The following is a 13,510-nucleotide window of genomic DNA, read 5'->3' as shown; positions in this document are numbered from 1 at the left end:
TTGTGTATGGCACTACGCGTGGGGGGAAAAGTGAGGATTTTAATTGATACATATGTCCAAGAAACTTTGAAATTTGAAGCACTGGGAAAGAAAGGACTTGATTTTCGTGTCATCCTGAGGAACGATTTTCTGTGCCATTATCAGGGTATCATCAACTATCTAATGCAATCTGTTCAATTCAGTGAAGCAATTTCTCATTTTGGTAGCAATAGGATTGAACATGTATGACACACATTGGGGAAGGGGCCCATTTCCCAAAATTCTGATGAACTGTGTAGCTGTGTGTTATAAGCCATTTCCCCTGTAATAATACATGATGATAATGGAAGAGTTCTCTGGATGACAGCCAAAGTCTGAGAGCCTAGTGGAATAATTTTTCAGGTTGACCCGCTCACCCAGACCGACTTCAGGTTCACATGAAATGAGGAATTTGTAAAGCTGACACTGTGAGTTGGAAAGTATGTGTCCAAGTTTGCCTAGATAACTTCAGTGCAAGAGATGGAGGAATACCTTGTGGAGCTACACTGGTCAGTATACAGAAGATAGATAAGAAGGAATTGCCTGCAGTGGGAAGAAAGAAATTCCAGAGGGAAAGGAAACAGAAATCATTGCCCATAAGAAAAGCTTAAACAATCACACCACTCCTTAGAAATCACTTGCAGGAGAGATTGTCAACTTTGTCTGAATTGGGTCAAGACCTATTGTATCCAGTAGTGGAGGAGTTTGTGTGTTTGTTTGAGGAAAGGCTGTATTTGTCAACCACAAACCTAACAGTCCACAAAATCCCAACTGGGAATGCTAAGCCAATTGCCCAAAAACCCTTCAGATCCTGTCGCTTGTAGTCATTTGTGGAGGACAGTATTTAGCAACAGTTTGATGCTGGAATTATACAACATTCTTCCAGTCCATGGGCTTCACCTACAGTAATTTTGCCCAAAAAATCTGTTAATGGTGAGAAATACCATTGCTTATGTGTTGGTAAGCTAGCAGCGAATAAAGTACAACACCTGACATATTCTCACTGCCTCAAACAAACAAAACCTTGAATAGGCTAGGGATCTGGGAATATTTTACTACTGTGAATATGAAATCAGGCTGTCATCAGAATCCTATTGCACCCCTAGACAGCCAAAAACTGCTTTTGTAGTGCCATCCTGGTTGTACGAATTCCTAAGGATGCCGTTTGGCTTAGGAAGTGTGCCTGCTACATCTCAGTAGTTCACAGATTTATTTTGACAGGACTGAAACCAACAATGTGTTTACCATATGATAAGTTATTGCAGTGACTGTGTTAAGAAGAATAACACAATGTTTCTTCAGACATGCATATACTGTGGGGACTACAACTATTACGAAACACATGAAATGTATACACAGTTGAAAATATGAACAACCATCAAATGTATAAAGGGATGACAACAATGAAAATTTGTGCCACACTGTGACTCAAACCTGGATTTCCTGCTTTATGCGAGCAGTAGTCTTAACTGCTTTGGCTACCTCTGTGTGCCTCATGGCCAGACCGAAATTCCACATGTCTTTGTTCTTGCATCACAATCTGTATGTGTACACACATTACGTTATACCCACATTGTGATACGGAGACCGTTCATGTCAAGTGGGAAATCCAAGTTCAAGTCAAGGTCTGTCACAAATTTCCATTGTCATCATTCCATTATACAGATGATGCTTGTTCATATTTGCAACTGGAAATACATTTCATGTATTTCATAATAGCTGTAGTTGCTGCAGTGCCTGTTCCTTCAGACATACATGCATGTCCAAAGGAACATTACAGTGTTCTTCTTAAAACAGGCACTGCAATATTGTATTATCCACTGGTACCAGGCAGCAGCTATCAATTAAAATGTCCTCCCCTGTACTTAAATTAGGTAATGTAAGTATGAGTATGGATTGTTTGTTTGTTTGTTTTAGGGCACATAAACAATTAGGGTCATACACACTCATGTCAAAACAATAGAACACAAACACAGAGAGGATTTAAAAATAGACTACACATCAATCCCAACCAACGTAAGAGAAGACAGTGAAAAACAGGGGTGTGGAGAAAGGTCTATAAAATACGCCATACAGAAATGGAGGTCCAGAACTAAAATTTAAATGGCCTTCACCATATCGCTACAACAGATAAAAAGTAAAACACAGTTGACAGCCCATGCATCGTTTGCTAAAAAGGCCAATAACTCAGACAACAAACACAAGTGGTAACATAAATGGTTAAAAAATGAGCATTCCATCAGGAAAGGGTAGACAATTAAAACTTGGGCACAATGTGTACAAAGTGGTGGACGAGTGCCACTTAACAAATGACGATGGCTAAAAAGGCAGTGCTCAATATGCAACCTAGGTAATATGACCTCCTCGCAGTGGGAGGGCTGAGATGAAGTCGTCTAAGCTGATGGGATAGGCTTAATAACCTGGAGCTTATTCCCATCAAGGGAGGACCAGTGGTGATGCCAAAGCAACACAACCTCCTGACAGATGGTAACATAGAGACCATTGGAGGGAATATAAGAACTAGTGGGCCGAGGCATGAAGACTAAAGCCTTGGCAGCAGTGTCAGCAGCCTCGTTTCCTGTCAGACTGCCATGACCAGGAACCCACATAAACAGCATAGTGGCTCAATCAAGAGCGAGAAAGTGACAGTTTTCCTGGACCCACTGCACTGAGGGATGGGCAGTGTACAGTGCACAGAGGCTATGAAGGACTCAGAGAGAGTCTGAGCAGATGACACAACTGAAAAGCCTGTGTAACCGGATGTACTCCATGGCCTGATAAAGGGTGAAGAGCTCTGCTGTAAATACTGAACAGTGGTCTGGAAGCCAATATTGAAAAATGTCAGTGCCAATGACAAAGGCACATCTAACACCACTGTCAATGCGAGAGCCATCAGTGTACACAAAGGTACTATTGTGAAGTTCCATGTGAAGATTGTGAAACTGAAGGCGATAGAGAAAGGCTGGAGTAGTGTCCTTAGAAAACGAATGAAGTTCCAAAGTGGACACGGGCCACCACACAAGGCCAAGGTGGTGAAGGGTTCACACCCACTGGGAAAGTTGCAGGGAGCGAGAAGTTAAGCTGTCTGAGCAAGAGCCGAAAGCAAACTCCAGCACGTAACAGAGAAGAGGGGTGCACCCATACTGGTGATAGGCATAGGATGGGTGGCCATCCATGGTACACAAATGGCTTGCATACCTGCTGAGGAGAAAGTCACAGTGGTAGTTCAGCAGCTTCTGCACACAGACACTCAACCGGGCTAGTGTAAAAGGTTCCAGTGGCCAAACGGATGCCACGATGGTGGATAGTATTGAGACAGCGTAAGAGGGACGGATATTCAGATGCATAAACAAAACACCAATAGTCTAGTTTTGAACAGAAAAGGGATCGGTACGAATGGAGGAGGGTCGTTCGATCTGCACCCCAGGAAGTACCACTGAGGACACACAGGACATTGAGGAACCATGTACAGCAGGCTGCCAGGTAAGACATGTAGGATGACCAAGAGTGTTTCCTATCAAGCATGAGCCCCAGGAATTTCGTAGTTTCAATAAATGGAAATGCAACAGGTCCAAGATGTAAAGATGGTGGGAGAAACCAATTGTGCCACCAGAAATTCATACAAACGGATTTGTCATTGGAAAAATGAAAGTCATTATTGATGCTCCATGGGTAATGATGATCACAACATTGCTGAAGATGCTGCTGAATGAGAAAGATCCATGGAAGACTGAAATAGATGGCGAAATCATCAAGAAAAAGGGACCTGGAGATGCCCGGCGGGAGACAGGCCATTTTTTTTTATAGGGTTAATGGCGATAGGTAAGAGGACAGAACCCTGAGGCACACCATTTCCTGGATAAAGGTGTCCAACAAGGCAGAACCCACATGGACCTTGAAAACTTGGTCTGTTAAAAATTCCTCAAGGAAACAGGGCAGGCAGCCACATAAGCCCAACGTGTAGAGATTACTGAGGATACCAGTCCTACAGCAGGTGTCATAGTCTTTCTCCAAATCAAAAAACACACCCACAGTCTGGGATTTCCATAGAAAACTATTCATGGCATGGGTGGACAAAGTGATGAGATGGTCAACTGCAGAATGATGCGCTCGAAATCCACACTCTGCAGTGGTTAGTAAATTGTGAGACTGAAGCCACCATAAGAGCCGAGCATAAATCATAAGTTCCATTACCTCGCAAACACAGCTGGTGAGAGAGATGGGGTGGTAGCTAGAAGAAAGGTGTTTGTGCTTACCAGTCTTAGGGATGGGTATGACAGTGGCTTCACACCAGCGTCTGGGAAACGTGCCCTCTGCCCAGATGTGGTTGTACATATTAAAAAGAAAATTATTGCCCACAGGAGAAAGGTGCTGCAACATCTGAATGTGAACAGTGTCTGGCCATGGGGCAGAGGATCAGGATGAAGTGAGAACATGATCTAGCTCCCTCATACTAAAGGCAGCATTGTAGCACTCACGATTCTGAGAAAAGAAGGATATTGCCTGAGCCTCATCCACTCATTTCCAATGAATGAAGGCTGGGTGATAGTGGGAAGAGCTCAAAATTTCCGCAAAATGGCAGACCAAGGTGCTGGAGACAGCAATCGGGTCCACGATGACATCGTTTGCTACTGCCAGGCCGGAAATTGGAGACAGGATCTTGGTCCCAGAGAGCTGTCAGAGGTTGGTCCACAGGGCAGAGGAGGGAGTGGAACTGTTAAAAGAACTAGTGAATGAAATCCAGCTAGCTTTTTCACCATCCCGAATGGCGTGACAACACTGTTCACACATCTGTTTATAATGAATGCAGATTGCTGTCGTAGGATGGTGGTTAAAAATGCAGAGAGCACATCTCCGAACCGTAAGGATAAAGTTTGTAAGATAGTCCGCCTGGTCATCACAACTGGGGAAATCATGTTTGTTGAAGGTCACCAGGGAGGAGTAAAGCCGCCACTCGCCCTTAGTGAGCTGCCATTTGGGTGTACACACGGGTGGGGTAGGAGTCTGGTACAGAGCGCCACGGGTTTCGAATACGCGCCAGACGGCATGGAACTTGATGACCACTAGAGGTCTCTGCAGCAGTCACACCATACGCCGTGGCTGCACGCTCCTGGCCTCAAGTCTAATGTGAGGGCGCCACTGTGGAGCACGTGGTCCCAGTGGCCAATAGTTACATACCCTGTCATGTATTTAGGCGGCTGCCTCTCACTCAGTGAGGCAGTCTGGTATTCACATTGAGTCTGTTGATATCTCACTAACAGACATCATGTTTTATGTTGTGTGTGCTTACTTCCCATTTACAAGTGGATGTAGTTTTGATTTCATGAGGTTATCTCTTGTGACTCCATTGCTTAATACTTAGTTGTTGATCTTGGTGTCTTTCTCAAGTTGTCCATCATCGTGCTTGTCCGTCCATTCTCGTTCGTCTGTCTTGTTTGCTTGCGGGCCGCTCCTGTTCAGTCCCAGCGTGTTTTTGTTAGCAGCATCCCCACCACCGTTCCTGTCATGGTTACAACAGATAGCACATGGGAAATGGTCACTCGAGTAGGTGTAAAAAAGAACGGACCACTCGAGATGATGGGCAAGCTGGGCAGTGCAGAAGGATAGGTCCAAATGGGAACAGGTGTATGAGGGCGCAGAAAGAAATGTGGGTGTTCCTGTGTTAAGGCAGAAGAGGTTAAGTTAAGAAAATCAGCCAAGTGGGCACCTCTCTGACAGGTTCTGGGAGAACCCCAAAGGGTATGGTGTGCATTAAAGTCACCAAGCAGCAGAAATGGGTGAGGTAGCTGCCCAACATGCTGGAGGAAGTCTGCCCTGGTGACATTGAATGACAGTAGGATATAAATGATACAAAGGAAAAACATCAGATGAGGAAGGAAAAGGCAAACTGTAAAAGCTTGTAGATGGGTAGTCAGGGAGATGGGTTGACTATGAATGTCATCCCATATGAGCAGCATGACTCCCCCATGAGATGGAATGCCTACCTCAGGGGGAAGGTCAAAATGGACCAGGAAGAAATGAGAAAACTCAAAGCAGTCATGAGGACGCAATTTTGTTTTTCTGAAGGCAGAGTACAAGGGGATGCTGCAATTCTAAAAGCAGCTGTAAATCCTCTTTGTTGGATCGAAGGCTGTGAATGTTCCATTGAAGGAGAGCCCTGATGAGGAAGAAATGAAGGGGTGTTACCTTGGCGGCTGCCGAGTGCCAGCCTTCAAAAACTTGCTGCTTCACGGCACAGAGGCAGGAGGATCCTGCTCCATGAGGTCCACAGAAGTGCTGTCTTTCTTGTGCTGTTGGTATGTGGAGTCCAATGCAGAAAAATGGTTGGTGGTGCACATTGGCAGCATGGAGGCTGGCTGGGTAAAGGTATCACGTGATAACACCGTTGAAGATGATCTTCGAGTCAGTGAAGGAGAAGACCGTTTGTCTTTGCTGGACTTCTTTGAGCCTTTCTGGTTAGCAGAGGAAGACTCAGGTATTGGTTGGCTGGAGAAACATACGACATCTTCACGGGAATACTCCTTCTGCCCTTTCTGGACTGCCAGTTGCGTAGCTGCTGACTTCACCCCTTCAGGTGAGAGTTTGATAGCTTGTTGCACAGCTGGCTGAGGGGACAGCGATGCTACCTTGACACTGGGTGATTTCGCGACCTCAGAGCTGAATTTGAGATTGCATGTCTGCATAGGCACGTCCTTCATGGAGCAAGATGTAGCAAGAGCAGTACTATAAGTGTCAGGTGGTAGAACGCAGGGTTTGCGACTAGCCAATAACTTGTGAAAGACTGGGTAAAGAACTTTTTCTTTTACCCTGATCTCCTGGACAAGCCATTCATTGATATAGGGACAATCTCGAGAGGAGGCTGCATGTTCGCCATTGCAGTTGATACAGTGGGGAGAAGGAGGCGGATAATTGCCCTCATGCACATCCTTACCACAGGTTAAACATTTGGCCAACTGTTGACAAGACATTCGAGTGTGGTTGAAATGATGACACTGGTAGCAGCGCACTGGGGTTGGAATGTATGGTTGGACTGTGATAACTTCATTGCCTGATTTGAACTTGGATCTATCAAAGGTGAGAAAAAGAGTGCGTGTGGGCACTAAGGAGGAACCTACTTCTTTTATTACCCGATGGACAGCAATGAGGACCTGATAAAAGAGGTACGTCTGGATTTTTGACCTCAGTCAGACCGTCGAGCAGCCTAGTGTAAATAACACCATGTGAAGAATTCAGAGTTCTATGGATCTCGACACGAACAAGATAGCCATGGAGAAGCAAAGCGGCAAGCAGTTGTGCTTGAGAATCAGAAGTAGTCTCCTAAGACAAAGTCGATTCTGCAAATGAGAGCAGGAATTCACAGGGCCGGCAATTGCATCAACACCTTTCTGAATAATAAATGGATTGAACGTTGCGAAGGACTGACTGTCTTCAGTACGTGAAACCACAAGAAACCGTGGTGCAGCTGGAAGGGTCTTTGAATTGTTAGCCTCAATCCATTTACGTTTTGTAGGCACTGATTGTGAAGATGAATGGGTCATTGCAAGAAAATCCCCCCTGATTTCTAGCATCTTCAATGGCGCACTCCTTCCAACTGGGGCTCCCCTTTTTAAGGGGGTGCATCTGCCTTAGAAGATTGTTCACACCTCCAAACACCTCCCAGGTGCCTCAGGTTGCCAATCCTGAGGTCCTACTGCTGCAAAACTACATAAATATGAGGCTCAACCTGCAATCATGCACAGCACCACATGCCCACGAACCCAGCTGGCGCGATGTCCGCACCTAGGCTTCCCATTGGAGCGTGTCCCTCTGTAATTTCCCCCGAATTTCTGCAAGGTGATGTTCAAGCACTTGTATGGTCTGGCCCACCCTAGCATCCATGCAATTGCATACTGCCTGACTGCCACAGTTTTCCACATGTGTACCCACAAGTTTTCTGTTCTTATATTTGGTATGTGTGGAACAGCTGTGTATAATTTTCGACATTTATGATTCATCACCTGCCACTTACTGAAACCTCTATTTCTGTGAGGCTACTGTGTGCTATAGGAATTTTTACTGTCCCATGTTAAATTTTTATGTAACTGTGTCCAGTTCCAAGAAAGGCATGAAAAATCAAAAGTACTTCTGTGTCCTGTTTGCTCCCCATTTTTTTCCTTTTTCTTTTTTTGTGCCAACACCCGAACATGCTATGTACTTTGGAGCTATGTTCCCATGTGCACAAGGTTAGTGAGTAAAGAATTTACAGTGCTCTAGTCCTGCAATGGTCTAGCCTCTTTATATACGCAACCCTATAGACAGTGAAATGAGTTATTGATTTTTGTGCCCTTCTCCATTATCAACCTATTGTAGCTGCAAGATAGTGTTTGTAGGATACCCATTCTTGCCACATCTACTTCACTTTTCATTCCAAGCTTCCACTGTTAAAACATAGCGTTAATGTACATCCTCATCTGTCAATTCCCTCCTTGTGAACTCCTGCGTCCACCTCAGTGATGGGCATGCAACCCTACATTACGCATGCAGTACCCTGTGTTGCAGAAACTGTTATGGAATGGCCAAGGGGTTGTGCTTTCCAATCCCATCAAAAAATTCTCTTGAAATTATTTACAAAAGCCTTCCACGTGTTAAGTTGCATTATTGAATTTTTTTCCCCCTTTAGTATGAGTTAGCACAGGTTGGCAAGAACTTTTACCCAGTCAAGTTGTAATGCAGTGCCCACATTCAGGATTAGAGCCCCCTTTCTTTTCAGCCAGTGGTATTCCACGATATATGCAGTTCAGTTTTTTGGAGCCAACTCTAGGTTCTCCTGAGAAATATGATCCAATGCTGACATCTTGTTTATAGGTGTCTACACCATCAGACTGGAAGCTTCATAAACACTGTTACACGGATAGCCAAGAGGTGTGGAGTAGGCAAAAGGAGAGGGAAGGGGCAGCAGTGGGCAGCTGTGACAGACAGATACTTCTCGACAGCCCTGACCCCTGAAGAAAGTAGAACTGGTGGTGAACCTGTTGTGCTGCCCCTAATCCACTGCCCATCAACATCAATATTAAAACAAGATTTAAGAGTATGCTTTGAGTGTGAGAGAAAATAAAGGGGATAGTGCATTTGAAAGATGAGAAATAAAGTAGTAGTGTTAAATTTTTTCTTGCGTTTCCAATTTGTGCATTCCATTTGTTTTGTGCATTAATAGAACTAGTTTTAGATTTATCTGTTACAATACAAAGGTCCTGGATATGTCAGATTAATGATAAAGAATTTGCAGAACAACTGGTTTAAAAATTTGTCTAGTACAGTGGAAGAAGATGTGTTGTATAAGCTTATAGTGTCAACAGTAACATTAATATGAGAAATACTTCTGAGATTAGTACACTGTAAGGAATTCTGATAATTCCAAATACTTAAATTTATGTAGAATGTTGTTTCTAGTTTATTGATTTTTAAAACTGTATTAGCTTCAAAACCAGTTGGATGTGATGAGATTCGGCAGTGACATTTCCAAACATAGTATTACACAAACCTTTAATTTGAATGAAAGCAGAAATTACTGTGTGATAGGCCATAAAACATGCAACATAAAATATGGAATCTATTGATGCAACCTGCATCTAAATGCAATGTTTGGTTGTGCTACGTAATTTTCAATTGAGTGAAACAGCACTATTCAGGGTGGAGAAAAGCAGCTATGTTTGGAAATCGTTACACAAGAAGATTAGGAATGGTCGTAGGAGGTGCGTGACCTCTAAAGTGGGCACAAAGTATGTCGTGGGCAAGGGCAAAAGTGGCATCTTGAATGTTCTAGAAAGTTGGTGTAAGGACAATTCTGACAAAACTAATAAGACATAGTTTGAGGAAAGAGAGACACGTCTTGGCTGCAGCAGAATGGGCACACCCATATCTCTGTATTGGGGAATACTAAATAGCCTGTCAGTAAAAATACTGTATTGATAAGAAATATATACCCAAAAATTCTCACAACAGTTGCTCACTGCTGGTTTTCTTATCTCCTATTGGTGTTGCTAGTTCATAGATTGGAGAGCCAATTTCTCAGAAGGTAGCTCCTGTAAAGGTTCCTTGAATTCTGGTGTGACACACATATCTCTGTGAGTTATACTTATGTATGCCAAATTAACAGGAAGACACAGGGCCTCAACAATACAACAATACAGTCTGTTTCTACTTGATGAATTTGATACTTATATGCTGGCCATCAATCTCTTAGCTGGGTAATAATTTCATTCAAAGTGTATATACACATCAGCAGCAGGAGCACAACATCAGAACATTTGCAGTGTAAGGGAGGAAGCTGAGTGTTGCAGACTGCAGCATTGTTGAAAGTGTGACTGGTCGAACTAAACAGGTGGGTTTGCTTAACATGCATTCAGACTGCCCATAGCTCAGCCAGCCGCCATTGTGGAGAGTTCTTTGGTTGTGTTTTGTACTTCTTATCTACCTTGTAAAAATTGGTGAAAAATTAAGAGATGAGTGAATAAGTTACAGAGTACACATCGCCACTCTGAACATAAGAGTCTGAATTTAATTTCCTTATGTTTCCAGTCATGTCAAGTGATTGTGCATCCACAAGATTCATTGTCACGTGGTTGCTGCTCTCGTCTTTATAAAACCATTGTACTAACCATGACATTACCAGTGCCCAGTCCACCACTATAAGAGGTAGCCAACGCGGCTGGAAGTCCAAAAGATCAGCTATAGTGCCGTGAGACCATGCATTCATCCAGAATAAAATCTAGATGAGAACGCCATTTGTGTCTGTATTGTTATTGTATAAATCACAGTTCAGATAAAACTGTTATTTATTATTAACAATGAAAACCACTAGGGAGGAAATATACTGAGAAGCGTGAGTAAGAATTCCAAGATTTCTTCAGGAGACCACTGGATAATGGGCAGTTATATAACTTTATGCAATATCGTTATTGATCTCTTCAACTGAATAAGTGCTCTATTTGCTTTAAGTGAGTTGCCCCAGAAGATAATTCCAGAAGTCAACAAAGTGTGAAAATATGTCAACACACTTGTCTTTAGATCAACACAATGAGTGATACTTCTAGGGGCAAAACATGCTGAACTAAGCTTCTTGATTAATTATTTACGTGTTACCTCAAATTTAGTATGTTGTTTAATTGAACCCTGAGCAGTTTTATAGACACTGCTTCATTTATTTAGTGTATGTATCATTAACATCGTAAAATGCTTGAAACAGAGACATCATAGGGTCTTAAGACTTTAAACTCTTTGCTGGGAGCCAATTGTAAGTCTATAGCTTCCTTAAGCCACTGCTGGCTATGATTTTTTCTTACTTGGTATATTTTTCTACAAACTTCTCACTGGTTTGACAGTGATGATGTTATTTTTAAACAACAAATTTTATCTCAGTATTCAGTTCCCTATAAATTTCACTCTAGTTAATCTGATGTAAATGGCCTCAGCCCTCAGCTGCCAGAGATTGCGATCATATGTATGTGTGTGTGTGTGTGTGTGTGTGTGTGTGTGTGTGAGCTCACTTTCCAAGTCTTCTTGCTGTGCCAAAAGTGACTCAGCACCTCCACTGTATGGTTAGAAGCAACTATCCTTTTCATAATATCATTACTTGTACAATAGTTTGCTCTGGAGTCATTAATTACCCTGACTGATTGCCATAGACTTGGCGCAGTGCTATAATACAATATGTTGACTGTGCTGACTGTGTGTGCGTTCATTGCCAGATAAAAAGTTATTTGATCAATATGAACTTCATTGAAGAACACATTATTAGTCAGGGTGCTGATGTATTGCATAATGAAAGGTTAACTGCTGGAATAAAATGGTAGAATTCAAATAATGTTAGATATTTTGTCAGACTCCTTTGGCAAGCATACATTAAAACTGCCACATCAGATGTTGTTTTGATCAGGCATATATCCTAAGAACAGTCAAGATGAGATGTATAGAGCTCAAAGTTTCCAAGTGATGACCTGTATGCAGTTACAATTATAAATGAAATATTTATCATTGTTGGCTCAGAATCACATGCTTGATATATGTAAAGTTTTCAGACATATGTAAACTTGTTGGCTTATGATTTTTCTGTTGCTGTGTGCTACACTATCACATTCTTCCCAATTGTCTTCAGGTAGATCAATTTTTACTTAAGTTTAGGTATATATGGTCATTTACTGTCATTCAGGAATGGAGAATTTAAAGCAGTTGCAAAACATCGTAACTACAGCAATTTGTACATATTACTGAACCTTCCCAGTCTTTATGTGATCCACAATTCGGGGAAAAAAGAATTGTGTCAACTCTTTTTTTTTATTACAGTTCCAGCAGATGACAATGATCATGCATGTGATGCGAAGTACTGGTACTTCACACTTTGAGAATACCTTCGCACCAGTCAAGTGAATGCTGAATTGGTGGCGAAAAAACTGAAAGAAAAACAAAAATACACGGTAGACAGAAGTAGTAACTAAAAGATACTGTGCTGCTTCAGTTTAATCTGTGAAACGACATGTACTAAACTGCAGTACATTTAATATTTATCACAAACATGCCCACTAATGCAACTGGGCTAGGCAAAAATTACTACTTATGATAACTGAAGAAAACTTCACAAGCAAAGATCGCTAAAAAATAATTTTATTGCATGACCAAGTTTGACAGGGTTACACTGTCACCATCGAATGTTATACTTCAAATTTTTTGCAACATATTTAAAGCATAAGACCCTACGATGTCTCTGTTGAAATCGGTCATAAAACAAAATACTTTTTAAGCGGTCTTAGCTTGTGAAGTTCTCAATTATCATAGACTGCAGATCGCCCCCAGACTGACAATGCCAAGAATGTAATATAGCCTATTGCAACGTACTGCTGATCATTATAACTGCTAGTCTTCAATTAAAAAAGAAAAATAATTAATACGATTGCGCCATGTTTTCCGTTCATACCAATAATTCAAGACTCATCAAATGTCTTCTACCTGGATGAAAGATTTTGCCGATTGACATCGTATGATAACCATTTTGTTTGAAATACTGGGGTAATGTCGTAAAATTGCCAGCCGTCTCTCGCCAGTAGCTGTAGAAATCATACAACCGAATACTGTCGGGGCGTCTGCTGGTCAGAAATGAATTTCGACTTGGAGCGCACAGCGCTTGCTAGGAACAGAAAATAATGAAACAGAATAAGAACGGTTAATTATTTGATTTTAGGCTTTTGGTAAAATTAATACCTGGGCAAAGGCATGTTTGAAAACGACGCTCTTTTTTGCAAGTGCGTTAATGTGGGGTGTGTGAGCATTTACATCATTATAGCAACCAAGTGCGGGACGTAAATCGTCAACAACTATGAATAGTATATTCTTCTTGACTGCTTTGCCGGTACTACTGACGATTGCGAGAAAAAGCAGACACCTAACTACGAACGACATGTCTACTACACAGAGCTACTTTCGCTTGTGCTTTGTTTACTCATATCAGCTGATTTGCAGT

At 42.2% G+C, this 13,510-nt stretch overlaps 1 protein-coding gene across 1 annotated transcript in view; it reads right to left on the bottom strand.

Annotated features, from left to right (window-relative positions):
- Positions 1–13,462, bottom strand: part of LOC126251560 (iduronate 2-sulfatase) — a 148,672-nt gene extending 135,210 nt beyond the window's left edge. Inside the window, exons 1-2 of the mRNA XM_049952077.1 lie at positions 13,252–13,462; positions 13,000–13,177 (exon numbers count right to left, since the gene is read on the bottom strand). Coding sequence (XP_049808034.1) covers positions 13,000–13,177; positions 13,252–13,449 — 376 coding nt within the window. The 5' untranslated portion in view covers positions 13,450–13,462. The remainder of the gene's footprint in view (positions 1–12,999; positions 13,178–13,251) is intronic.
- Positions 13,463–13,510: the final 48 nt, after the last annotated feature.

This window comes from Schistocerca nitens, chromosome 4, assembly GCF_023898315.1.
Source record: "Schistocerca nitens isolate TAMUIC-IGC-003100 chromosome 4, iqSchNite1.1, whole genome shotgun sequence".
NCBI classification, from domain to species: Eukaryota; Metazoa; Arthropoda; class Insecta; order Orthoptera; family Acrididae; genus Schistocerca; species Schistocerca nitens.
The sequence above is the reverse complement of the archived record's forward strand: the minus strand, read 5'-3'. Positions and strand labels throughout refer to the sequence as shown.